Below are 26,736 nucleotides of genomic sequence, written 5' to 3'. Positions count from 1 at the left end.
TGCAGGCTACACATTTCCACAGTTGTTAACAACATTTAATCAAAGCCCAATCAAAATGGCCACTTTTATTCTGTCTGTCCCGGAGGTAGAGTATGTCTGTCGTTGCTGTCCGAGGTGAAATCTGTTGACAGACAAGCAAAGAGAAGTTTCTGGACCCTCTTATCTGAGATCTAACCTCAGATCTCCATGTTTGAAGAGTAGGAGCGAGTTCTGCAAGGGGCCTCTCGGATACAAATAGGCCGTCCGTAGTTTTTCGGACAGAACCCCCAGCACCTTGGAGCTTTGGGCTGCCTCTCTTTCTATATCATTTGTCGCCATTGTGTCACCAAAAATGTCACATAATGTTTTACACTTTCATCAGGTAATTCATTGGCACAAATACTAAATGCCTTCATCTGAGCCCAGCTAATGGTTTGCATATGGGAATAGTCAGTTGCAGGATAAACTTACAAATCCATATGCACACAACTCCAAAGTATCAATCATGACACCTAAAAGATCTATATTGATTACCAATACCCATCCATAAATCAGTATCCACGCACACACACCAATACTGTATTTCTCAGATCTATTGCATCTCCAAAACTAGATGAATCTTTCTAATAAATCTAGTGGACATGACGTGAGGAGGGATGAGAGAATGAAGTCACCCTTCTGCCTGTCTGAAACCTGATACGCATGTGGGACAGATTGATAGTGATGTAGCCACTGAAATAGTATACAACTAAGGCACGAAGGCACAAAGGCACACTCACTGAAGCCAATGGCAGTCGTTTTCTGTTTCTATTATGCCATAAAAGTCTGTATAGATGTTTGTTTTATTTGACTTAGTATATGATTGTAATTGTTTGAATCAGTTAATGGTCATGATGGTGATTATTGGGGATGCCCCAGATAATTTTATTTTAAGATTGCAAATAAACAGATACTTATCTAAAGATCAACACCCAGGACCTACCCGATTTTTACTGATTCCCTTAAATGCATTTTTTGTCTTTTGGAGACGCTGGTTCTACATTTCAGTAAATGGACACCGTGAGCAGGGGCCATGGCCAGAGGGCAGACATGAAAACAATGTACCAATAAGTGCATTTTGGGGTATATGTCTTCTTTATTTGATTTATTTATTCATTTATTTCTGAACTTCTTCTGCAATATTGATTAATCCGACAGGATGGGATTTTTTTTTTTTTAAAGCTTTTTACAATCGCAAAGGCGAGAGAAACACCTTGTGGTTCCTTCAGGTGAAATACGAAAAGGCTTTAGAGGGGGACCTCACTTGCGCACATACACATTTACTCTCTCACTCTTTAACCTTTTCTTTTTGCCTGTCTCGATTCCTCTCTCTTTCCTTTTCCTACCCTCTCTTTCTCTCTCTCTCTCTCTCTCTCTCTCTCTCTCTCTCTCTCTCTCTCTCTCTCATATATATCTAAAAACCCCTTGAGGCATGTCTGTACACACCGACAACACTGTTCTCAAACCATCAACACAACAAGGTCCGCACAATAAATGTATCACATCTAATATTTATCTGTCCCTCTCGACTCCAAAACTCCAGACTGCCAAATTCAACTGAGCACCACAATTTACTCTATTTAGATGGAGAATGTGTCCATCAACCATAATATTCCTATGGATTAACAGTAAAACTGGGTCTTGACTGCATGAGTGTTAAGTAAATGTCCAACCTCAGCCTTTGACATTCAATATGTTGCTTATCTTATGGCAAGCTGTTTAATTTATTTTTGAATGGGGTTTTTCATTACAGATATCTAAACTTCCATTGACAATATCCACAGTTAATTTATGACAGGTATCAGATATCTATCATAATTCTAGTTCAAGATCAATTGAATTCCCCTCAATTCAATATATCCACATTGTCCATTTAAAATATCTTAAATTAAGTTTGAACTTGTCCCTTGAACTAGAATGACATTGTAGATATCTTGTGAACTGGACTTTTGACCTGTTAATTGTACAGATAACATAAATTAGAGTTTTGACAAGGTGAAATTACATCACAGATATATGTAGTGTCAGACTCACCTATGTAAGCGTTTTTTGGATAAACATAAAGAAAAACGGTGTGAAAGTGCTTTTGCTCTTTCTGTTTCTCACTGCCTTTCTTTCTGTCTCTTTCAGTGTTTCACTCCTTCTTTCTACCTCTGCCCCCCCACCCCTCCCACATATGCGCTCTGCCCTGCATTGCTGCCTGATAATCACTCTCTTTAATAAGCAATAATTCATAGCTCACTCCTCGCCCTGTCACCACAGATGAAGGAAGCTTGGCAGAGCCCTTCCTCAGGCATGGAGGCCTAGTCTCATTAAATGTGCATTAAGACATAAAAAGACACACACAGACACACTGGCACCCACATTTAGAAAGTCACACTTGACACAAGGAGTCACAGACACACGGAAATGTATACATACACTCACACACAAACACGAAGGCTGTTAGCTCCTTTGAATATAGTTCTCTTAGCGTTTAATGAGTCACAGACTATAACAGACTGACACTCGCCTGGTTTCATTACAACCTGGTATATCAACCTGGTTCTCTCTCTCTTTCTCTCTTTCTCTCTCTCTCTCTCTCTCTCTCTCTCTCTCTCTCTCTCTCTCTCTCTCTCACTCTCTCTCTCTCTCTCTCTTTCTTTCCTTTTCCTTCAGACAGATCAGGTCCCTCACCACCTTGCTGTATGACTGCTTGTGGGTCTTTGGTGTGCAAACATGTGAGACCAACTATGCTTTGCAGCAACATCTGTTCTATGAAGTCTCATAGTCTTAGAGTTTCGTGTTTCATGTTATCTTCTCGTGTAATTGTCCCACAGCGGAAATGAAAGTGTGTTAAACATGCCAAGAGTATTGTGTAGAGTAGGGTAGTTTGCCATTACAGTAAGTGTTACACAAGCACTCGCTTTTTCGTTGGCATTCGCCAAAGCTGTGTTGTCTAAACATGCCACAAACTGAAACACCAGGGCACGAGACTGGGGGATCTAAGTCTTTATTCTAAATGGCACCATTTGAAATAGACTTTCACCTTCTGTACTGCATGAAAGTTTAATCTCACTTTACAAAAGAGAAAAATCATGAATAGTTAACAGGCATCAGGCCATAGATAATCCAGAGGTTGTAGAGAGCGTGGGAGAGGGGGTGAGATGGGGGTAGGGAGGAGACAAATAGAGAAAGGAGGAGGAGAAGGGTGGTATAAAAACATGGTCAAGGCAGACAGAACTGTTGCTCTGTAATGTCCAGTCAACCAAAGCACAGATGGAGATAGAGACCACCAAGGCCTACTACTGTATGCAAAAACTTCAGTACAATATAGATTAATCTGGTTTCTAAAAGTTATTTCTTGCTATATGAAATAGTGCTAATATCATAATTACACACTGTACATTTACAGTGCACCGCTTTTTTTAATGCTCTCCCCTCAAGAATAACATGCACTTACACATACGCACGCACTTGTACGTACGCACTGACACACATGTACGCATGCACTTACACATACATGTACGTATGCACACTGAAACCAAATCTGTCACACACACACTCAGTGTGCCGCAAAGCCAGTGATGGTGGAGACCTGCTGCAATCTCCCTGTTCTGGCTGGAGGCTCTGATCTGAGCAGAGCGGACAGGCGAGGGCGACCGGCCCCAGAGTCATGTAAAATGCAGAAGAATAGAGAGGTAGAGAGAGGGAACACACACATACACACACACACATCATACTCAGACACACAGTCGTCAACGCACAGCATACTCCCAAACTCCCACATCTCTATCTGCGTTCACAAGGAGAATCATTGCGAAGCCTAGAAATGCAATCAAGTTGGTACGTACAGTACAGCCTGTTGTGTAGTATTTTGGACTTCAGCTCACTGAAGTCTGTCCGTCAAAAGGTGATCACTTTCTATCGCTGCACTGTTATATTGTGGAACCCCCTGCCCCCCAACACACAAGCACACACAGTACGCACGCACACATCTACATGCACGCACACACACACACACAACCCCTCCATTCAGACTGGAGCACTTAAAGTAAAAGCTGCCCAACAAACTCAGAACAAAATATTGACTTGGAGGCAGGTATTGTGTGTGCGGCCAGAGCACCTTTCCTCCTCTCTAAGTAGGGAAAGCGCCAGCAGTGCAGCAATGCAGAGGTGCTGAGGCCACAGAGAACGCTCTAATAAGGAGCGTTCTTCTCTCACTGCTGGCGGGCGGAGAGGGATTGGGGTTAGGGAGGGAGGGGTGTGTGTGTGTGGGGGGGTCAGACTAGCATACTGTGTTCTTGTCAGTATAGCTATGTTCATGCCAGTTCTGTAGTTATTGTTTTATCTACGTTTCATTTGTGCCTCCTGCTCATTGGTCAGTTTAACAAACGTGTAGCTGCAGTGGTGGTTTTTAAATTCAGGATGATTCTCTGTGGATGCAGCATACTCCAGGGTTGTGGTGGAGGAATATATAATTTATGTATTCTTTTATTTGTACTTTTTTTCTACTGTGTTTTCGTTAGCACACTATAAAAGGATGTTCAATGATCAATGCAGCGCACACAATAATTCATATAGCCTACACCATCACAGAATTGTGCATGGTTCTTTTTGCATATTTGCAACACAAACACAGAGTATTGTATCTGATTTCTGGTAATGCCCCCCCCCCAAAAGGCAACTTTCAGAACTCTCCTTAGGCCATTTTACTACTCCTGGGAAGGCACTTGTCTGTTGTTCTTTTTTGACCTCCCCTCTCCTTCGCCCGCACTAAAACGCTTGTTCACCTAATGCTCCTTGTTTATTGGTCGATTGTTTTGTTTCTTCAGGAACAATGTGTTCTCTCTCTCTGTTGTTGTGTGGTTTTGGCTTTGCCCTCTATGAGACCACAACTGACTCAAATGGAAAATGTGTTCCATAGCATCCCAATACACCCTACTGAAGTGTACCAATGTGACATCACATTAGCCACAGCTCAGACATAAAGAGACAACAAAATATCAGTTCTAATTATTTCTCCTTCGATTCTTAGAAAAAAAGTTCAGCTTTGGATTGCGGAATGTTCTATGCAGTGGTTGAGTGGTTCTCAACCCTGTTCCTCAGGGACCCTCCACCCCCCCCCTCCCATCCAAATATCTAAAACTGAACCTTTTGAGCAATGACACAATGACACTTCCGTGTTTTGGGGTTGACATTTTTTTAAATGTCTTCCGTACGGCAACGTCCCACCCTTCGTTTCTCCAATGGGAATGTTGCTCAAAGCGTATCATAACACCACGACCAGTTATTCTTTTGTCAAAGGACTGCCGCAGCAGTTGTTCTGAGGGTCCAATATTGCCGCGGATGGGTTTACATTGGAGTTAGTGGAAGGCCTGATATGTCTCATACTGACGCCAAAGGTTACCTTGTGAGACCTGCATCAGACACACAGGGCCGTGACAAAGCACTCGGTACTTGGCGACTTGGGAAGGAGAACAGGTTGAAACTGTGCCTTTTTTAGAAGTTCTGAATGACATCACAATAAAGAACTTGGCTTTCATTTATGACCTCACAATCCTTTTGAAAACCACTTCAAAATGTCCCCCCAAATGAAGCATTTCCTTAACACTATTGGAAGTCCATTGGGGGTTCTACTTGCGTTGTAGTTCTGTTTGTCAGACCTCAGGAGACGTGGAATTTACCATGCAGTATTTAGCCTGCCCACCTCCCCAGCCAACCCCCACCCCACCACCACGGACCTTGCACCATAAATATTTCACCGCCTCAATCTATATTCATTATAAAACACATGCCACGATGCTTGGAGCGCGTCGCCGCGCAGATCCCGTGCCCGCCGTTATTTATTCATCTGATTTATTGATGCTTTCTTCTCTTTCCTGAGGGCGAGCGTCGGGGTCGCGCCGCAGCCCGGCCTGATTGCGAGGGCTATTAGTGAGCACTTAGAGGCTCTTCTGGCCCAGGGCCGGAGGGGAGCAGGGGCCCCCAGAGATCAGCCTGCTCCGGGGCTACACACACAGCAGCAGCAGCAAGAGAGCGAGATGGAGGGAAGAGGAGAGGAGAGGAGAGACGGAAGAGAAGTTGGTAAGTGATAGACAAAGAGGAAGGACAGAGAGGTGGACCAAAAGGGGAACGAGATATAAGAAAGAGAGGGAGATGAGGCAGACAGAAGAAGTTGACGGGAAAAGAGAAGGAAAAAGCTGATATGGAATGAGAGAGGAGAGAATGATGATGAGAGGATGTTAGCAGGTGGCTTCTCCTTTCAAGGTATTAAGCTGGTTGTGTTTGAGAGCTTGCTCATGTCTCTTTGCACCCTCTTACCAGCCTATGGCCAGGTGGCACTGCGAGTTTAAACCGTGACAGTGTAGTGTCCCAGGCCTCCCCAGGGTGCTGTCATGGACCATGTCACATTCAAATGTCTTCAGGTCACCTCTTCTGCCCACACAAGCTTCTCAAGGTGTATATGTCTGGTCGCTTGCATCATGAAACAGAAGACCATGGTGTGTGTGTGTGTGTGTCTGATATGTGTTCATCCTTGTTTGCTTTCCTGAGTGGCCTGGAGCATAAGGCCTTTATATGCCTAGACACAGTTGTTTTCCTTTGGTTTGTTCATTATACTCTGCATGTGTGTGTGTGTACCGTGAAGTATGATAGACAAGAGAAAATCAATGGAGGCCAAAAAGGACAGTAACATAAGACTAATGGGTAGAGAAACTGTGGACTAGACACACACACACACACACACACACACACACACAAAGAGACAGATAACTTTGCCCCAGAATACACACATCTTGAGAGAACAGGAGGAAAGGAAGGACGAATAGAGAGGGGAGAACGGATGGAAGAGGAGAGAGAGGAGATAAAAGGGGGAGTATTTCTGACAACTTATCTATCGTTAATGGACACGTATCGACGTGTCTGTGTGAAACCGCAGTGAATATTCCATGTCTGCCCACCTCCCCTCCCCTGCCACACACACTCACAGTGTGTATGTGTGTGTGTGTGGCATTGAGTCTGTGGTGTTACAGATAAGTGTTGCTGTCCCCTAGGCCATGATACTCTCACCCAAGTCCCTCTCTCCCTCTCTCTCTCCCTCTCTCTTTCCCTTCCACTCCCTATCCGTCCATCCCTAACCGTTGGTTGATCAATAATGTGTTTTCAGCCTGACATTAATGGCACATTATCTTGACGTGTGTAAGAGGGACAGGATGTATGGGACAAGCTGGAGAGGCAAGCCGTTTAATTGATACACACCTATTGGTGTGTGTGTGTGTGTGTGTGTGCATGCCTTTGCAGTGGTTTGTCATATACATCCAAAATCCCTGAAAAGCAGTCAATTTCTGGATATTTTATCAGGTAGATGTGTCTGACAAATTCTCTCAGACCCCTTTTATTTAGAACATTCCCCTCATCCAAAAAAGCTTTGTAGTTGGTAGTGTTACGATCAACGTAACAATAGTACCTGATCAATTATGTATGACAAGAACTGTGTTTATAAAGGGTTTCAGTGTGTTGCGTTCTAAAATGTGAGTGACTGTTGGTCATTTTTCAGTTCCATATTAATGGAATGGGTGAGGTCATGTTGATTTTGACAGCTCTGGCTAGACTGGATGAATTAATCAGACACTTGCACCACACACACACACTCACAAACACACACGTGCTGACACTCACACGCAGCCTTGAAATACACTCAACTCATTCTACACCTCAGAGTGCTATCTCACTCTCTCTCTTCAGCTTTCTCTCCTGTGACTCATGTCAAACACCACTTTAGCATATTCTTGTCCCGCTCGCGCCATCACTTCTCCATCCATCCTCATTGTCTCTCACTCTGGTTTTTCAGTGGGGGAGTGTGTGTGTGTGGGGGGGGGGGGTTATCCCCCCTGGCCTCCTTTCAATTTCCTCAAGCACCATGCATTATAGAGGGATGCACAGGTCCACTAAATGAGACAATCAATAGCCCATCAGCCTCTCTTTGGGGGTGTATCAGACACACACAAACACACATCCTATTATATTGAACAGGCCCAGTCGGTACCTTTTGTCTGTCTCTCTCTCTCGTATTTCAGCTCTAACTAATAGCCAAGTTGTTTACCTTGTAATGTGCTATGTCATGTAGTTCTGGTTTCAAATGTCCCTCGGGATAGGGTGATTCTTCTGGATATACACACTCCTACACAGGCACACACCACAAGGACAACCCCTAACTTTTTTTCCAATTCATAATAGTTTTGAAGTTGAACTTGTTCAGACTTGAAAACTTTCTATGCTTCAGACTCACCTAAATATCAGAGGTGAACGTATATTCCATTGTTAGGGATAATGACCTCTGTCAAGGGACTCGTTGGGGTCAACAGAGGTCAAATTAATGGAAGGGCTGGCTGAGGGGGGCCCCCCCCGTTCGGTCATGCAAAAAATAGTGTGTGCACACACACACACACTAACACATCATACTCCCTAGTTACTGTGATTCACTCTGACAGTCCCCTCTCTCAAACATATACACACAACATACAGGCAAACCATCCTTCTTTAAAACCCAAACACACACCCACACATTGTTTTGTTAGCAGTCTCTGGACATGCACACGTTGGTCCTCCCTGCCACTTACAGGCCAGACCTGCTCTATAGAGAAGCACTGCCCCGTGCAGAAACACAGACGTGGCACTGGGTATCCACATATAAACTGATTAGACTGAACACACACACACACTATGCTTCGACATCTCTCTATTACTCTCTCTGTGGATGTAGTGGGGCTTTTCTATGGAATGTAGCCATCTCTTGTCACACACACACACACACACACTTAAGCTTCAGTGCACGCACTCCTGTGATATGCTTTGACAGGGGGGTCAGTGCGGGGGGGGGGGGAACTGGAAAAGTTAGAAATTAACTGGATTGGAGGAATGGAAAGGTAGTAAGAGGTCTGGGACAGGGAACACCAAAGCTCGTAAGAATGTTAATGTAATTATTTAGCTAAATTACTCTGTGTATATTATCCTGTGTATTTTCTCCTGTTAAGCCGACAGTTACCAGTCGACTTACCTAAGACAGTATATATTTTATAGAATGAAAGTAGATAGAATATCAGTGGCCACACCTCTTCATCTCTGACCTGCCAATAGCATGCTCCATTTGGCTGCCCAACCCCAGGGCATTGTGGGTAGACAGTGTTGTTTTGGTCTTGCATGAGCTGTACTTGCAGAACTCTAGGAAACAAGACGGCATGGTAGCCATAACACCCTTTTTTCCTTGAAGATGTGTGCATATGTATATTTATATATGCATGTATATATGCATATAATCACACACACACTCACACAAACATACATAAATATGCACTATGCACACAAGGTGGACAAAAAGCAGGGATGGAAATAAATGATTAGGAGGTAGAAAAGAAGGCGGTAGAAGATGAAAAGAAGAGAGTGTGTTGAGGTTGTATGAGAGAGCAACTCAATCTATAACCTGTCGTCTAGTAGAGAGGCAAAGTGCACTTTGGGTCAAGTGGGAGCAAAGTAAGGAACAGGTTATATTACACACACACAAACACACACACAGGCACACACACACACACACACACAAGGCTAGAGTGAAATACCATTAAGCAACATAAGTCTTCTTTCAAAGTATTATAGTGGATCCTATGAGGCAGGTTTTGGAGAAGTACAAGTTAATTGCTTGAGGGAACATGACAGCACAGCAAGTGAGATGTGAAAGAAGAAAGGAGATCACAAAACTGAGGTTAAGCTGTGAGAATGTCTGGTGGTCAGTGCAACAAACAAGTATGTCATCAAGTCTGATGTCTCCACGTTCAATGGGGAATTTAGTTTAAACTGAATAACTTGGTTAGGCTTAATTGATATTGAACATTTCACAAATGTTATAAAACAAAAACGTTAAACCATGAAACTGAAATAAGCAGACGAGGTCCTTTTGGAGATCTGTGTCTTGTGGAAAGGTGCCTATATGCGCTGATGACCCTCGAGAGCCTTCGCTAGCGGCCACGGTTCTCCATCTGTTTGCTGTTTCTGCGCGTGGAGATTGGCAGGCCCTATGTAGGTCACGGTGCTAATGCTGGATGACGTGGCTAAAGGCGTTTGAATTACCCAATATAGATTTTGTGCTGAATAAAACGGATGCTCCTTTTTCTCGTTGACTACTGGATAAGGGTTAATTTTCTGTATTAAAGCTGTGCCCCTAATGGCCCACACTATCATATATACAGTACAGGATGTTGAAAAAACTGTAAATAGTCGTAAGTATAAGTGCAGAACTTTTTACAATAAGCCCCGTATTAATGCATTGTGTAATAAAAGTCGCAAGAATAGGCTCTCTGCCACCCTTTTGGTAATTCGTGCAAGCTGTCCTCCTACTCGCTTTGTTTAGGCCGAGGAACAGCTCCAACTCCCATTCCAAGTTTGTGATTTGTGCCCTTTCAAAGTGCTGTATTAAATGCAGCATGTGTACTTTTTTTGTGTGTCCCAAAACAAACGTGCACGCCATGACACACGGTCACCGGCGGAGCAGATTCACATTTTTTAGTTCATGAAGTTTTGGATTAGTGTTCACAGTATAAAAAAATTGTAGGCAATGTGTAGGCTACTATTTCATAATATTAAGAAACTGTTCCCTGTAAAGCAAATGGTCATTCTTTGTAGTAACTCGTAAGGAATCGTTTTTAATGTCAATTTCAGTAAATACTGTAAATAGTGTAACCCGGAAATTGGGTTAAATGAGAACGGTAGGCTATAGGCTATTAGCTTCTACTGGAAATAAAACCTTAAACATGCGTAAAACATACAATGAAATATCAATTACATTCATTGAAATACATAGCCTGTTAGTTAATTGAAAATGGTATATGACAGTAAATGCATGCAACTATAAATCTATCTTTGGCGGATTTGTATCTGCTTGAAATGTTGTATAATAATAATAATCGTAATAATATATTGTTCATATTCTTAAAATTATTTTAATACGGTAACTGTATAATAAGCCTTGGCCAATACTAAATAATCAGCTAAAATGATAGGCCTATCTCCATTGTGATTACCTATAAATATAGCCCATCAAGTTTAGTGTCGTATCAAAGTCGTTAATCAATAGATAATAAATAATAAATAATATCAGAATGTGTTTATGATTGTGATATGTAAGCTAGTTGGTCCTCTATTTCTTCTCGGGTTGTTCCAAGCCTAATTCGGTGGCATGGCTCCGAAAAATTAACACCAATAGCCTAATAAATGCTTAAATTGGCAAATTAATATCACGTTAAGTGTCCTCTTTCTTGACAAGCCGACGATCATACGTCGCCTTCGAAAAGGCTGAAGTACTTGCTGGCATTTGAGAAGCATAGGTAAGGCGTGCTACTCCCCGGGTAGACTATAGGTAGGGGCATTGGCAACAAGCACCGTCCCATGAGGTTATTCTCTTTGTACATGGCTGGGAGCTGCACCATTGGTTTCCCTGCGTCGGAGAAATCACTATTGGGTCCGTCAAGTTCCGTAGAAATCTGCCTTTTCAATTTATTCCTTCGGTTCTGAAACCAAATTTTTACCTGCGTCTCAGTGAGCTGGAGAGAGCTCGCGAGGCAGGCGCGTTCTGCGCTGCTCAGATACCGTTTCATATCGAACGTAGATTCCAACTGGAAGATTTGTCGCTTTGAGAAGATGGTGCGCGTTTTCTTTTTTGTGACAATTTTGTTCTTTTTGCCAGGCCCTTTGCGGACCGTCATGGTGAGACAATCGTCACAGCTGTCTCCGCTCTCGAAGCCGGTGTCTGTCATCTTCAACGTGTCTTCTTGGTTGCTGATGACGCCGTCTGTTGTTCCGTTGCAGTCGGGGACCGGCTCTGAAATGGGGAAATCCGCATTTCATCACGTCTGATTTGGTTGCTTTATAACAGCTATATTAATATTAAGCTAATGACAGCCATTTAACAAATATACACATGCATGCAGTCTGTTATCCCATTTATGTCACATGTGCTTGGTTATGCTGTTTATAATAGGCTGATGCCTACCGGCTTCATGCAGTCTCTTCTCGGGGTCTTGTATCCGTTGAACTCCACTCTCATCGTAGTGGTGATAAAAATAATCGTCTTTACGCACTCCCGTGTCATTTTGAAATCTGGCAGAGAGACAGTTGTCCAAGTTCCTGCCGCTTGTCTTGAGGTTAAGGATATGATCTATGGTGAATTTCAGTGAGGCAGCGGGTCGGCATGGTGAGTCCACTTTGTTCATATTCTTCAAGATGCGAGTTTTTTTTTCTTCCCAGTCTGGAATGTGAAATTTATGCCTCGCTGTAGATGTGAAAACTCTAGTAACGTCTTGGTACTCCAAACACCATTGCTCCACGAACTGGTGAGGCACTGCAAGCTCGTGACGCCTCTGCCTTGCGCTGATACTCCATGGACCGGATGGAACGTCGTTTGTCTTCATCCATTGGTCAAAAGCAGCTTGAGGGCCAATTACAGAAGGGGGTGGGGAGGATAGGATTTTTTTTTACCCTCATGCAGTTTGCAGATACATCTGGCCTTTTTTTAAACTTCGATTCGAAATTAAGAATTTAAATATTAATAGTTCACAGTGCATTTGAGGAATATGTTGCTCAAACACTTTTCAATTATTATTAATGTGTAGGCCTATATACATTTTATTCGTGCTTGCGGAGCCTACAATTCCACAAGCAGCAACAAAATAAGTTTGACCAAATGCGTCAATATGTTTAAGCTGTATGGCAATGGTCATTAATTCAATCTTATGCTCCTGGGGAAAATGACGCATTCACGTTGCTCTTAAAAAAAGTTATTATTTAATACATTAATTAAGTTGATAAAAGGCCTACTTTACTTTTATTAGCCTAAATCATTTTGGCCTAGCCTATATTAGGATATAATAAGTATTAACATGAAATTCTTAGATTGAAAGTTATATGAACCCATTTTACTCGGAACTTGCCTCATGGGCAATATTATTCATAGCCTACGCTGTACATAAAGTGCTGTGAGATCATTGAAATTGTGTGGGCCAAAAGGGCAGTATTATATCGGTTAATATAGCTGAAAGCGAAATGGTTTTAGGACTGTGTATTAACTAAGGCTCCCTTCTTTTCCGAAACATATACTTAGAAGTCAGATAGCCTAAGCCTAACCTATATGTTGTGACCTGAACGTTTCATTGTTGTAATGTTTACATGGCTGCCGAATTCTACATATTTACCATATTATTCACTATGTGAAGTCCGATTGACACATCGCAATTATTAGTTTGTAATATTCATACTTGACAAATTGATAACCATTTAGATTTCTTTAAGCGTTCTTTAAGCGTTTCATCAGAAAGCAATCTGCATAGGTTATAGGCCTGCATAGGCGGAAGTAGGCAAAATCACTTAAATGTCTAAATATAGGGGCTGCAAAATAAGCGTGTCATCAAACCTTATATTTAGTTAAATGTGACCACAGGGACAGTATGATGTTAGCATTATAAGCAATTCCTGCTGGCTCTGTCCCAATGAATCTATGATGCCTTAAGTTTTAAAATTGAAGCGTTAAAGAAGGCCTCTGTTGCACAAAGCCTAGGCCCTACTGTAAATACCTGAGGCTGAGCTTTTGCAGGTTGCAACACAATATTTTGCATTTGCAGACATACAAAAGGTTAACGTCAGTGTAGTAAATATGTGCTTATTAAGTCATTCTTAGATCTGCATGTTCAGAAACGTCATGCATTATAAGCTAAAACCTTATGAGATCTAGAATATGCAAGAAGTTTACAACCGATGTATCCTGATGTTGGACAATGCATGGTCGTATATGCTGGCCTATACAGAACGCAAGATGTCAAAATATTGGAGCATTTATACCTTTTGTATTGTTGAACATATGCTCTATTATTACTAAGCTCTAATTGTTCAAGCACACTGTTTTCTGCAACGAAGAAAACAGTAAAAAAAATATTCCGTTACAAGCTCAAGCAATTCTTGTATTTTTTTTACAAGTACTTTCGACACAATTTGACTTAATTTCAAGGGAGAGACAGTACACTCAATTTCTGTGATTGATTTTATTTGCCCATGTATGTGAAAAAAAGTGACAGCATTGGAAAATTGTGGCTTTGAATATAAAAGTCTTTGCAAAAATAAGTGTGTATTCAAACATATCGAAAATTGTTTGCCTTCACTGCCCCCCCACTGCCCCCCCCCCCCGGCCCCCCCGCATGCGTACAACACTATATATTCTGTACTATGACAAGTCAATTGGATACTTAACATACTTAAATAATCAGTTATTGTGATATCAAATGTAGTTTTTTCTTTGGGTGCAGTAGATATGTAGCCTACTTATTTACTGCGGCCATTTGAGTTATTGCACGATTCGATAATAGAATAATTATATGAACACAAATCTATGAACAAAAAAAGTCTCTAAAATTCATACGAAGCCGGTCATTTGGGACCGTAGCATACTCATTGAATGAGCGAAGGAGGACAGTGGGTAATTCATTGAATTTGAGAATCCCAAAAGAGGTGATGAGATCTGGGGCATGCTCACGTTGAAGCCCATAGTCGGAGGCGTGGAGCTTTCGTGGTAGAGAATTGGAACCCTGACAATCCGTTGTGTCGAATGGGAAGCATTTGCGGCTTCGAGGTCCGAAGCCAATTGTCTCTTCCACTTGTTCCGTCGGTTCTGGAACCATATTTTGACTTGTGTTTCCGTCAGGTGTAATGAGGTGGCAAGGCCTGCTCTCTCAGAGCTGCTGAGATACCGCTTCATGTCGAATGTGGACTCCAACTGAAAGACCTGACTTCGACTAAACACGGTCCTGGTCTTCTTTTTCCTTGCTGAATTTGGATCCAACGGGGTGTCTTGGTCCGACCTCTCATCATAACCATTTGGCGTCTCGTCGTTATCGTCGGTTAGGCTACTGTTGCCAATTCTACGGTCAGTTTCGTCGCTCCCATCTGTTGGTTCGGATACGGCCGGGGAATCTCTGTCGCTGGTTGATATGGAGCAACAATGGTCGTCTGAGCTCCTGGTCTCGTCTCTAGGACCTGGATGGAAATAAACACAGAAGCATAATAAGTTATGATATCTGTTTAAACGCATTGGTAGCATACGATTAATCGTATACTTTAACTGGAAGGTCAAATAATTGGTATCAGAGCCTTTGAAGAGGCCTCTTTGAGATTAGGAATGAAAGAGTAGGGAATGGCAAAGTATGGCGACCAATGAGTGCACCTGACATGCGTGAAGTGAGTGTTAACCAAATTTGGCAACAGTTTTGTGTCACACAACTGTAGTGTTATAACACAATTCAACGACATTATGTCTTGGACAAATTATTAATATGGTCTTAAATGCCCTTTCCGGCTGTATTGTCTTGTACAGGCTTGAGTTGTCCTAAACAGTATGACAGTCTTGTCTCCTCCAGAACCTTTTCATTTGTTTACCAGTCGAAGCCCTTGTCCCTTTCGCCCCCGCGGGGTTAACGAATCGGACAAACCAATTGCTCTCTTTAGCCTCCTAACGAGTTTAGAAAGCACACTGGTGGATGAGCAGAAAAGAAGGGGGTGGCGCCGCAGCTCCAGCACTCCTCGCTGCATTAGTTGGTTTTACTTAATGAAGCACGAATCTGAACTTGCCAGCGCGTAATTACATCCGTGGCTGTGACCGTAGTGCGAAGAAACGCTCAGTAGGCTAGTCCAACGAGAGAAATATCTACTTACAATATTGTGCGTACACAGTTTTTAATTACATCGACGTTAGGCGTTGATGTGCTATTGAATTCATCAGTGGCGTTTACATGGCTATTAATCAAAATAATCTTTGGTGTAAAGCATTTATTTAACACAACCTTGTTTTGTGCGGTTGTAAATCACGTCAAATACGGGTGGTGCTTCTGCTAATTCCGTTGTTTATTTGCATGGGATTAGATAAAGCACTGGTCAAACCGCTTGATCTTCTCAGACATGCAGTACTTACTTCTAGACCTTCCCAGAGGTTTCATCTTCAAAGCATCCGTTTCTTGACACCATTCCAACGAAGAGTCTTGAGGATCTGCGTGGTAGCCAGCGGGTGCTTGACCGCTCACCAGCCTACCGTGGTCGGCTATCACTTGGCTGGAGCATACCCTTGCGTCACCACTGTCTCCGACAATAGAATCCCTGCCGATGTTGGTAGACTCAGTTCTCGTCGAGCCAAGCAGATTTTCGATGAAAAAAGACGAACCTCTCGAGGCCGTTGCAGTCTTGTTATCTGTCGGCTTGTTATGCATAGTTTACTTTAGAAATAAGACAATGTCTCTAAAGCTTTCCAGATCCCTTGTCCGAAGTTCCTTCTGCAAACCTTGTTTACGCAGAACGAAAAAGTCCCCTTTTCCGTGCGTCCCGGCCAAAGCTCCGAAATGCCATTTCAAACAGGGTGGTTTTCCGTGATAAAAACTTAGGTCCAAAAGAGCTGGGAGCACCGTGGCACCGGGACAAAGCAGTCTAAAGAGAGACGCGAGTCCAGTTAAACGCTTAACAAGCCGAGGGCATCCAGTGATTGGACGAGCACAGCGGCAAATGGGTTTACTGAAGGAGAGGGGGAATTACTCTGAATCTCCTGTGACAGAGATTGAATGTGCGTACAGTATGTACGTGCACGCCAGAGAATATGAACGCGCGCGCCTCCAGGGCAAGAAGCAACCCCTGTCAGTGCTTCGCATTTATTTGGGTCAATTAGGGTGCAAATCAAAGTACAGATACGGCGGCGGCAAGCATCAGAGGGGTTGGGTTCCGCACTACAGCGAGAAAGGGAAGCGCTCACGGTGGACACACAATACACCACCGCCTATTGGCTAGCCAAGAGTGTGCTGTATGTGGCCCGTCATCCTGTTTCACGTGGGGGAGGGGGGGGGGCACTCAATAACATCAGTTCAGACGATAAAGTCATGTGTCCCCTTTTATGCACTCACTTTGCGCTCATCCATGGCCGGAAGAAAGTAAGATGTCATTGTTTTTTTCACCATTATATTTGTTTGTGATATAGCCTACTTGAAGTTTAACCGATGACCGTGGACCGTTATTAATAAGACAGGCCTAATTCAGTATGTTCAACAATTGAACCGTGAAATCTAGGTATTCCAGCTTGGGATAAAATAGATATGAGTATTTTAACTTTCCGTATAACCTAGGGGGTATAGGCCTACGTTTTTATGAACTTCTTGTTTATAATCACTGCCATGTGACATTTGTTGTCGTAGTTTTGGCCAAGTTGGCTGAGCGCTAATTAACAAAGCACATGCAATCGTTCTTTTTAGTAGGCCTACACAAAGTTATGCTTCTCAAAGCGCTTTTAAAAAGTGGATATTTGCAACTGAATGCTGCATATTGTGAAAATAGGCAATAGCAAAATAAGGGTTACAAAATAATTTATCAAATGCGTTACAGTGTCTACACGGTTTACCCATGGTTTGCATTCAATGTATTTGCAATAATATATAGGTATTTTTCACTATTTAAGATGAAATGGCAATTCTAGGCATTTATTACCTTTGAGTCAACGTATTTGACCTTTTTATACGTAGGTTTGCTACCGTTGCTCCCGTATATTCCCCGCGGTCAGACTTACCCTTTGACAAGGAATCAGGATAACATAATGGACAGGAACGAACGTTGAAGTGACCCTTTGACTGCAGAGGTCACGCACCTGTGTCCCACTCAATTGCGTAATTGTGCGTTTGGTAATTTGTTCACTTTTTGTTTGTTTATTCGCTTCAAAAGTACATTTTAATTGACATCAATATAAATATAGTAGACTGTATAAACCTGTAGGCCTATTTATGTGCATGCCTCTGAAACGGTAATTCTTGCACCCCTCAACAAATCTATGGCACGAATCAACATGCAGTAACGCAGTGGTTCTCAACACTGGTCCTCAAGTACCCCCTGTCCTGCATGTTTTAGATAGTTCCCTGTTCCAACACACCTGATTCAAATACATGGTCGTTAACAGGCTTCTGCATAACTAGATAAAGACCCATTCATTTGAATCAGGTGTGTTGGAGCAGGGAAACATCTAAAACATGCAGGACAGGGGGTACTTGAGGACCAGGGTTAAGAACCATTACATTAACGTATTATTTGAATTCATGAGATTTTCCATAAACGGCGTAATGATCTTAAATTCAGGCCAATAGCAGCCTAATATTCATGACTACAGATGGTGAATATTTGTTCACAAGACAATCTCTAAAACGTTTACGTTCAAATGATCCATAATTAAGTAATACATAGCTTTGATATCTCCTTGTACGTAGTTGTATGTTACAGCCAGGAGGAAATGTTGAAAATATTTAGCTCCTATTTTAATATTTCACCTAAATCAAATAACATCACAATTTAAGTCTTGTTGCTATATTGTTTTGTAAGTCCAGGTGTAGCATGAGCACGTGAGGGAAAAAACAAAATAAAAAAGTATATTTGGCATTAAAACGCCATAAACAAGTAAGCAAGTAGGCCTTGAAAATCTTAAAGCATAAGAATATCCAGCACTTTGTTTTATAATTGCTGATATTCATAACAGTTGAGTCAATCATAGAATGTTTGTCTATCTGAGGATGGTACACACAGGATGTATATCTGGTACTCTGAGTATGTGTGTGTATGTGTGTGTGTGTCTTATGCTGGAGTACTTGGCTCACATGTCTCTGTGTATGCAGGGTCTCGTCGATGTAGCACCCCTGGGCCAGCGGCCCTTGCTCCCAGGCCAGACAGGCAGGCCCCTGGAAGCCTCCTTCTCTCACCCCTGATCCTCATCCACACTGGCATGCCCTTTACAGGGACAGACACACTGATACGCCGGGGCCTCTTCGGCCTCTGTGGCTTCTAGTGACCCCCCCCCCCCTCCCTTTCTCAATTTTCCCACATCCAGGCCCTTAGACCACCCACACAACAGCTGGGCTATGGATGAGAGGCTGTGTTCATCTTTAAGCAGAGGCTACGGGGATAGATGAAATCTACAAGGATGGACACTATAGGGACCGGGGATAGGTAGAGGCCACGGCCAAGCCTCCCATGGGGATGGAGCTGGGGCATCGAGGGTCCTGGACGATTCCATCATGAAGAGATAGGGCGTGTGTGTATTCAGTCAATGGGAGACAGTTTGACCTAGTTCTCCCCAGAAACACTGTAGTCACTGCACATCGTCCTCAAATGACTTCACGCCTTTTTTCTATATTTCTCATTTATATTTATATCTCTGAGACAAAAAAGATAGTTGCACTTGGTCTCTGTAGTTGAAGGCCAAGTCTGATTTGAGTCTCAACATCTGGTGCATGCTTTGAAGTATTTATAAGATGGTGAGCATTCATGTTTGGCAGTATAGTTCTGCATCAGAAAGCTCTCTCTCTGAGTGTTGAGATGAATAGAATGTGATAAGTCTTATTTTCAAGATTTTAACACATTTTTATTAATACGCTTTGGGAACATGCAGATGTAATTATCTAATCGGTGGGTGCTCTACAGATCAGCGTACACATGTTTGACTCTTTTAGTTTCCATATGGGGGGAGATCTCTGTGTGCAGCTGTGACTGGTGTGTGTGTGTATAAACATGTGTTGGTAACTGGGGATAAACAACACTGTCTACACAGATGGGCTTCTTGAAGCTTTCACACAGATACTCAGAGATGTTTTGTGATTGCGCACCCTGTTGGTCAAAGGAGGGAATTCCAACATACCAGTCTGCTGACTGACAAAGCTCTACCCATCTCTCTTTCTCCTATCCCCTCTCTTTCTGTCTCTCACTGTCTCTCCCTCTCTCTAGTTGTCACACACACAAACACATGATTATCCTGCTTAGTTGTGTGCAATGAAACACACCTCCCTGGTCTGCACAGCCACAGACATATACTTAAGCCTTCTTGCTTAGCCTGTGTGCTTGTTTATGAATAATTCACTATGTACAGTAACTTTAATGCTACCACTCTCCTCGTATATAACATTAGCCAATGTTGGCATACTTGACCAGACTTTGTGACGCCGCCAGCAGACAAAGCATAAAAGTGGGCTTTAATTGCAGATAATTGTTGTCACTCTTGGAACGTTGACAGAACAGCCTGAGAGCAGATAAATATTTTGGGTTTCTGGGGTGCTTCATCATGGACATGAGCACAGACCTGAGTTGATGTTGCAAAATGTCCAGAATAAGAGCTGTGTAGAATGAGAACTCTGTCTAGAATAAAAAACTGAAGAATGAGAACTCTGTTAAGAATAAGACCTCACTTCAGAGCTCATGCTTCAGACTTTTGGAAAAGACCTCGGACGCCAGGAACAGTTCCAGACAGCCGAGTTAGCAGACTGCCGCTGTGTGTTCACAAGTGTGGGTTCGAACCCATAAGCAGAGTTGGGTATGGTTCTGAGAAGAGGCCTGAGCTGTCTGCACAGCACTCTGTGAACATGATGTATATTTGAAAAAAGGACTGATGTACAGTATTTGCTATATTTGCACATTATTTGGATTATAGTGAGTTTTTAAATAAATTACAAGTGTGTTTATGGTTCAAAAAATACAGATTGTAGTATTTGTATTGTTTAACAAATACTTGTTATCGACCTGAAGGGATTTCTTTGAAACGGATTCATAAATGTACATGATGCTATTCAGACAATGCCCCCTTAAATTAAGGATACATTTAAAATATGCATTTGTCGATTAATAATCTAATCATCTCTAGCAAATATATTTTAAATTTAAACAGTTGGTGTGTATTGATCAACATAAACCAGTATGTAAACTCTGGATCAAGTAGGCCTAATCAGCTGTACATTTAGCTTACGATTCCGAAACTTTTATACTAATATAAAAAAAAGACACAAACGTTTTCGTTGCAGCGCATTTTTTTTTATACATGGAATTACTTTTCCTCGTCTATATATGTCGGAGTTAGTTTTTTTTTTATTCGAATGTCCGTTTGTTTAACCTCTTTGCGGTACGTTAACCCCTGTCAAGGCAGGCTCGTCAGCGGAACACAAAGGGGTAAGAAAAGGGAGACCCCCGCCCTTCACAGTCCCGTGTCCCAAATTTGAGTCTCGCTAAGAAAACTTTCTAACTCCACAGGCTTTTCGACCCCAAGCTAAGCACTGCACCAAAATGCATTTAGGCTGTTGAGCTATTTAGCATCGTCAGGGTTTGGGAGAAAGAGTGAGTTTGTCAACATTCTCATTTAAAGCTGATAAGATGTTTACACGTGTAGGCTGTAGACCACAGATTCATTTATTTGAAATGTATGTTCAATTTGAATGGATATTAATAACTTTTTTATTTGTGGACACCCGATTGGTTAGATATTTGGGTTATTTTTTCACCCGCCAGAAAGTGATTGATAAAATAGTCTCAGTATTGTGTATCTATTGACTGAAAAGGCCCAGGACCTATTTCACTACATTATGTTCGCCTACAACAAAATGATCATCTTAACTGGAATTTGAATGAACCGGGTCTTGAAGAAACTATGCTAATATCGGAAACTACCTAAACATGGCTTTCCGAAATCTCCCATAATAGTTGAAAGCACATGGTAGAGCATTTCCCGGTTCACCCGGAGTATGGGGCCCTGATGCTGAAGCCATGAGCTGCATGTTCTTTTGGATTAGGCTACCGCAAAACGAACATTAATAGGCTTACCGCAAATTAGATCGATGTGCTTAAGATCCCCAGACGTGCATACCTTTCAATGCCATTAAAGTTATGCTTTGAAATCAGGAATTCGTGTCAAACGGGAATATTATAAGATATGAGATTTATAAACGTTCTTATTTCAGTGCTGTATGCCAGTAAATAACTGGCTGTAAGTGTTTAGGCTACATTTAACCTTGTACAAGTAGCATTCTTTTTCTTTGTACATTTTGTTACTGAACCATAAAGTTGTCTTATTTCAATATGACATAGGCCTACGTTACATCCTGAGCCATGAGGCTAAGGTGTTATGAGGATAAGTAATTTCCTTCAAATACATTAATAGTTTTCAACGCATAAACCGATATTGTGAAATAAACATCTTTATCGGGAAGAAATAGCTGCACGTGTGTTTGAAATAGTTTGCTTTGATCCACAAACGAAAAAGAACAGTCCGTAATTGGTAAGTCGTATTAGTCGAATAATCAAACGTTTAATGCGCTTATGTTATTTACACAAAAAAATCCGATCAAGCAACAGCAGTAGCCTAGGCCTAATTGCTTATAAAGTCTTCACAGAATCACAGCTTTGCGCAACTGGAAGAAAACAGCTTTCACTCAAAGTAAGACATCATGTGATTGTTGCTCTTGGTCCAGACGATTATTTTTTTAAAGTCCTGTTCATAGCTTTTTTGCTTTGTTGCTCATGATCTGACAATTCATTGGTATACCTACGGGGGTGGGTTAATATGTGTTTGTCGTCCAATGTCTCTTATACGCTCAGATGCGCTCCTATCGAATTAAGCGATCGCGTGAGAAAGAAGAAGGGCAAGAGAAGCGCACTGAAAGGGATGGCGTCTCGGGCACGCGCGAAGCCGCTCGATGCCCAGAGGTTAAAGCTATTGTGCATGCGCGCAGCTAATTAAACACCCGCTTTCCAATTTGCTGAAATAACTTCTCGTTCCGACTCTCAACATGACATCAATTGGACCCTGGGTTACTTTAAGCACTTCTCATGCTGTATTTAAATAGCCTGCACTTACGGCATCGGGATCTGTTTGGGCTTCCCATCCAAGTGGACGAATTAGTCAGGGACGAGGTAAATACATTTAACCTAGCAAATAAACTCAATAGCAGATCTTGGGTATAGGGTAGCAATGGGTGAAATAACCGTGATCCTCGCATAGAGAAGTTGGAGATAATTTAAAAGGGGGATCAAGTGGGGGATGGGATGGAATAGGATACAGAATAATATGGAGAGAATGGGGCTAGTAGCATATAAAAAGAATGAGGAGTCATACAAATGAACATAGACATAGTCCAAGAGACATGTAGAGAGAATGCAGGGTGAGTGAGTTAACCTGTAGTGACATAAGAGTATAGTTGTGGTTGTTTTGTGTGCGTGTGTGTGTGTGTGTTAGTGTATCTGTGTGAAGAACGCAGGCTTGTCCACAGTGTTCTGTTTTCCTCAGCTTTGTCACGCAACGTTCGTCTATGGCCCCACCCCTCCCTGAATACCCTTAGCAAGCCTATCTCTTACATATACCAATGTCCCCGACATACCCCACCCTACACACACACACACCAATGTCCCCTACATACCCAACCCTACACACACTAATGTCCCATTACAAACCTATTTAGTACACACACACACACATAGACAAACTTGTAAGTGTAAGTGCACTTTTTGGGGACTGTGACCAGAAAAACTCAAACGCACCTTAAGGTGTGCACAGATGAGTTAAGGAACAGACTTTGGGGGTATATTTCAGTTTGATCATCTGCTCTTCAGGTACATCTCCACAAAGGGCAGGCATGACCAGTGATGTCATGTTTGTGTTAAGTGAGCAGAAAGTATAGAACATATTTTCTACTAATAAACATTCACACACTTGTGCATACACAACGGTGTTTTATTTATAATAGTGAATGGCTTAAAATCAAATGTATGTGAAAATATATTCATATACTCAGAGTAAAACACTAAGGCTAAATACATTGCAGATGATCAGAGATTAGATGTTCTGTATTAGTATGTGTTAAATGCAAATAAAATAAAAATAAAAACACGTTTGTGTATTTAATAATATTTATATAAACCTTTGGGAGTATGTTTTATTTTAAAATCGTATTAAAAATACGATTCATATTATGTTCATTTCATGACAAACTACAATTACAATTCAGTGACTTATTAGGTGTCTAATTATGTTGTTTGTTACAACAGACCGATCGGGCTTTAATGTAAATATTAATAATTGTAGTATGGTAAAGCTATGGATTGTTTGCTATGATGTTTTCTATAAATGAAGCAAAACTGTGTTTCTTATTTAAAAAAAAGTTTTATTTATAAAATCGAAATTGTGTTGGTACATCACATTTGGACAGTTTCTAAATATTTTTTTTATGACATTATTTCTTATTACATTATTAGAAAATCTATTGATAATTTTAAAGAAAAATCATATGAAAACATGTTCTCATTTGACTAATGCTTGGATGAATTTAAATACATGTAATAAAGAGTTTTAGGTATTTTCAATAAATAAATAATAAATACCTAAAAACTTATTCCTAACCCTGTGAAACCTGATGATCACGAGAATATCTTTTGTATTTAAAAAATATTTGAACACACTAATACTGTATATATGTGTGTGTATGTGATATAGTGTGCATTATATACTGTGTACACATGTAAACATAGCTACAGAATAAATATGTGTATATATATATATTTTTTTATCTATCTATTTGGCCACAAGCACTGAGAAGCGTATTTATCGATTGCAATTACCTTTTACTTGTGCTGCTTGCTTCTCTCCTCCAGTGAAAAGGACACTAAACTATGGTTGCACATTCTCTTCACTGTGCCTTAACACATTTAACCTGGATCAGAAAGTGTTCTAAAACTGGATGCATTCTGTTGCTATGGGTGACATTGTTGGGTCATAAAGGCATGATCATGATTAGATACATGGCGGACGACCGCTGGGCTGTGTCCTGTGTGTCTGTTTTCTGATTGGATGAGCAAATGCAGTTTCCTCTCTCACTGCGGGTTAACTGGCCCTTGTCGAGGCTCTGATTGTCAAGACCCATTTGCACCCCCTCCCTTCTCACACACACACACACACACACACACACACACACACACACACACACACACGCGCACACACACACACACACACACACCATTCTTGAGGAGGGTCAATAAGTTCTTCCGTCCCTGACAGTTCAACTGAAATTGTTTTTCTATTATGGGCTGCTTTAAAGGTTTGTGCATCATAACTAATATTATACAACAATACTTTTTTTCATAATTTGTTTTACACATACATACATACATACATACATACATACATACATACATACATACATACATACATACATACATACATACATACTTATACACACACACACACGCAATGCACACACACACACTCACACTATAGGAGTGTGTTATACTTTTTCCCCAGCAGATGACATCAAAGGCACATAGTTTACTTCACGGAACCATGGATCGTTCTGAAAATAGTTTAACAGTGTGTTGCATTGACCACAAGGTGGCACTCATTTCAAGGTAATGCTTGTAGAAAGTTACCTTGTACTGTACCTTGACGTTGGCATGGTAACACTATGCCGATAATTCTTAAGTGAAGTTGATACAATGTTTCAGGGTGCTGTCTAGATATCGGTTCAACTCTTATGTCAACTCTTATGTATATCTCAAATGTTTCAAGTTTCTCAGGTTTTCTCGTAGGCTTTTTAATTACTCAACAGTCCCCTATGAATAATTTGTATGGTCTAATTGGCTTTACTAAGAATAGATTTTTAGAGTTTTGTTTTATTGCTTGATTTATCCTGATGACTCCAGAACATTTTACTGTGACATGCCTACTTGTCTCAGACTTCTTTGAAAAAATTTATTATTTAGCATTGCTTTTTCCCCCACTAAGCTTGATATTTATGTAGAATGGATTTTGTTATCTATTTTCTGTGATTTCGTTTCATGGTGTCAGTCCGACTTTGATGGTATGGGCTGAAACAGAAGTGCTAAATATTCAGAGTATTGACACTGCATAGTATGTGATGTTCAGAGACATGGTGCGACTTCTCAGCGTGTGGTGTGTGTTAGTGTGTGTGTTAGTGTGTGTGTTTGTGTGTGTGTAATGTGTCCCTGAAGATAACCCTAACCAAATCATTTGTGTCTCTCATACTGTTATAGACCTTGACATGCAACAGTTCCTCCACTGCACCACAGAGAAGAGATCTGTCCCGCGTAGTATCCTTACAGAAGATGAAGCAAATGTTCAACCATAGACACAGTCATCCACAAAGTCAGCAGACGGGCCCAGAGTCGTTTGTCAAACTCGTTCTGCATCACCGGTTGCAACTGGAACTACATTATTAGTCTGAAACTGGGCTGGATTCAATTCCAGTGTGGTGCATCGTCAGGTCATTAAAAACTCAACTGACTGATTTCAAGTGAGAGATCTGAGCCAACGTCATAGATAAACCAGAATCGTACAGCATCTTCTGGAGCAACGCAGAGAGATGGAGACGTGGGGGTGGAATGACATCGCAATTTATGATTATTTAAGAGACGTCAGCAAGACAGATATTGCTAGGGATGTATGATTAAAATGAATGATTAGAGAGATCAAAGGAAAAGGGGGATAGGAAGGGGAGAGGGAGGAGAGGAGATATCTAATTTATCACCATATCCTGTTAGGTGTAGATCAAATGATACCTGTAGACAGATGTATAGCCCAGCCAATCCCAGTTTGGTCCTCGTCAATCAATTCTTGGTGTGGTTACATAGTTAAGAACAAATCAAAGAGACCTGGGAGAGATGGGGTAAAAAGAAAGATAGAGAGTCATGCTAGAGTTCCAAAATACAAAGGTGGGTTTCACAAAAGTCAAAGGCGTTGCAAAAGGCAAATATTTTATTAACAGTAATCTATTATGAAGTGTCTTTCTTTTTGTTCTGCTTTTGAAGCTGTTTTACTCCTAAACTGGGTGGCAGGGAGAAGAGGTGACGTGTCTGCTGTGAAAACAAACC

At 41.5% G+C, this 26,736-nt stretch overlaps 2 protein-coding genes across 3 annotated transcripts; both read right to left on the bottom strand.

The window, feature by feature from the left end:
- Window positions 1-10,701: 10,701 nt before the first annotated feature.
- hmx4 (H6 family homeobox 4) lies at window positions 10,702-12,373 on the bottom strand. Its single transcript, XM_084687447.1, has 2 exons — window positions 12,038-12,373; window positions 10,702-11,866 (listed from the first exon to the last, which is right to left on the bottom strand). Exons 1-2 carry the CDS (start codon window positions 12,255-12,257, stop codon window positions 11,319-11,321), a joined length of 768 nt encoding a protein of 255 aa, XP_084543573.1. The 5' UTR covers window positions 12,258-12,373; the 3' UTR covers window positions 10,702-11,318.
- Window positions 12,374-14,232: 1,859 nt separating this feature from the next.
- On the bottom strand, window positions 14,233-24,564 carry hmx1 (H6 family homeobox 1). Of its 2 annotated transcripts, none has more exons than XM_084687332.1 (2): window positions 15,998-16,289; window positions 14,233-15,066 (listed from the first exon to the last, which is right to left on the bottom strand). In XM_084687332.1, exons 1-2 carry the CDS (start codon window positions 16,287-16,289, stop codon window positions 14,447-14,449), a joined length of 912 nt encoding a protein of 303 aa, XP_084543458.1. In that variant the 3' UTR covers window positions 14,233-14,446. The 2 variants fall into 2 exon arrangements, 1 of the variants encoding a protein (XP_084543458.1); XR_014740967.1 differs by lacking the exon at window positions 15,998-16,289 and adding an exon at window positions 24,472-24,564 and having other exon boundaries at window positions 14,943-15,066.
- Between the last annotated feature and the right edge of the window lie 2,172 nt (window positions 24,565-26,736).

The sequence above is a fragment of the Hypomesus nipponensis genome, chromosome 22 (assembly GCF_054491055.1).
Source record: "Hypomesus nipponensis isolate SF chromosome 22, ASM5449105v1, whole genome shotgun sequence".
NCBI classification, from domain to species: Eukaryota; Metazoa; Chordata; class Actinopteri; order Osmeriformes; family Osmeridae; genus Hypomesus; species Hypomesus nipponensis.
The sequence above is the reverse complement of the archived record's forward strand: the minus strand, read 5'-3'. Positions and strand labels throughout refer to the sequence as shown.

Coding starts and splice junctions, on each gene's coding strand:
- hmx4 (XM_084687447.1), bottom strand. CDS start 12,257: ATGAACAAAGTGGACTCACCATGCCGACCCGCTGCCTCACTGAAATTC. Junction 11,867..12,037: donor GAAGAGACTGCATGAAGCCG/GTAGGCATCAGC, acceptor TCCCCATTTCAG/AGCCGGTCCCCGACTGCAAC.
- hmx1 (XM_084687332.1), bottom strand. CDS start 16,289: ATGCATAACAAGCCGACAGATAACAAGACTGCAACGGCCTCGAGAGGT. Junction 15,067..15,997: donor ACCTCTGGGAAGGTCTAGAA/GTAAGTACTGCA, acceptor ATTTCCATCCAG/GTCCTAGAGACGAGACCAGG.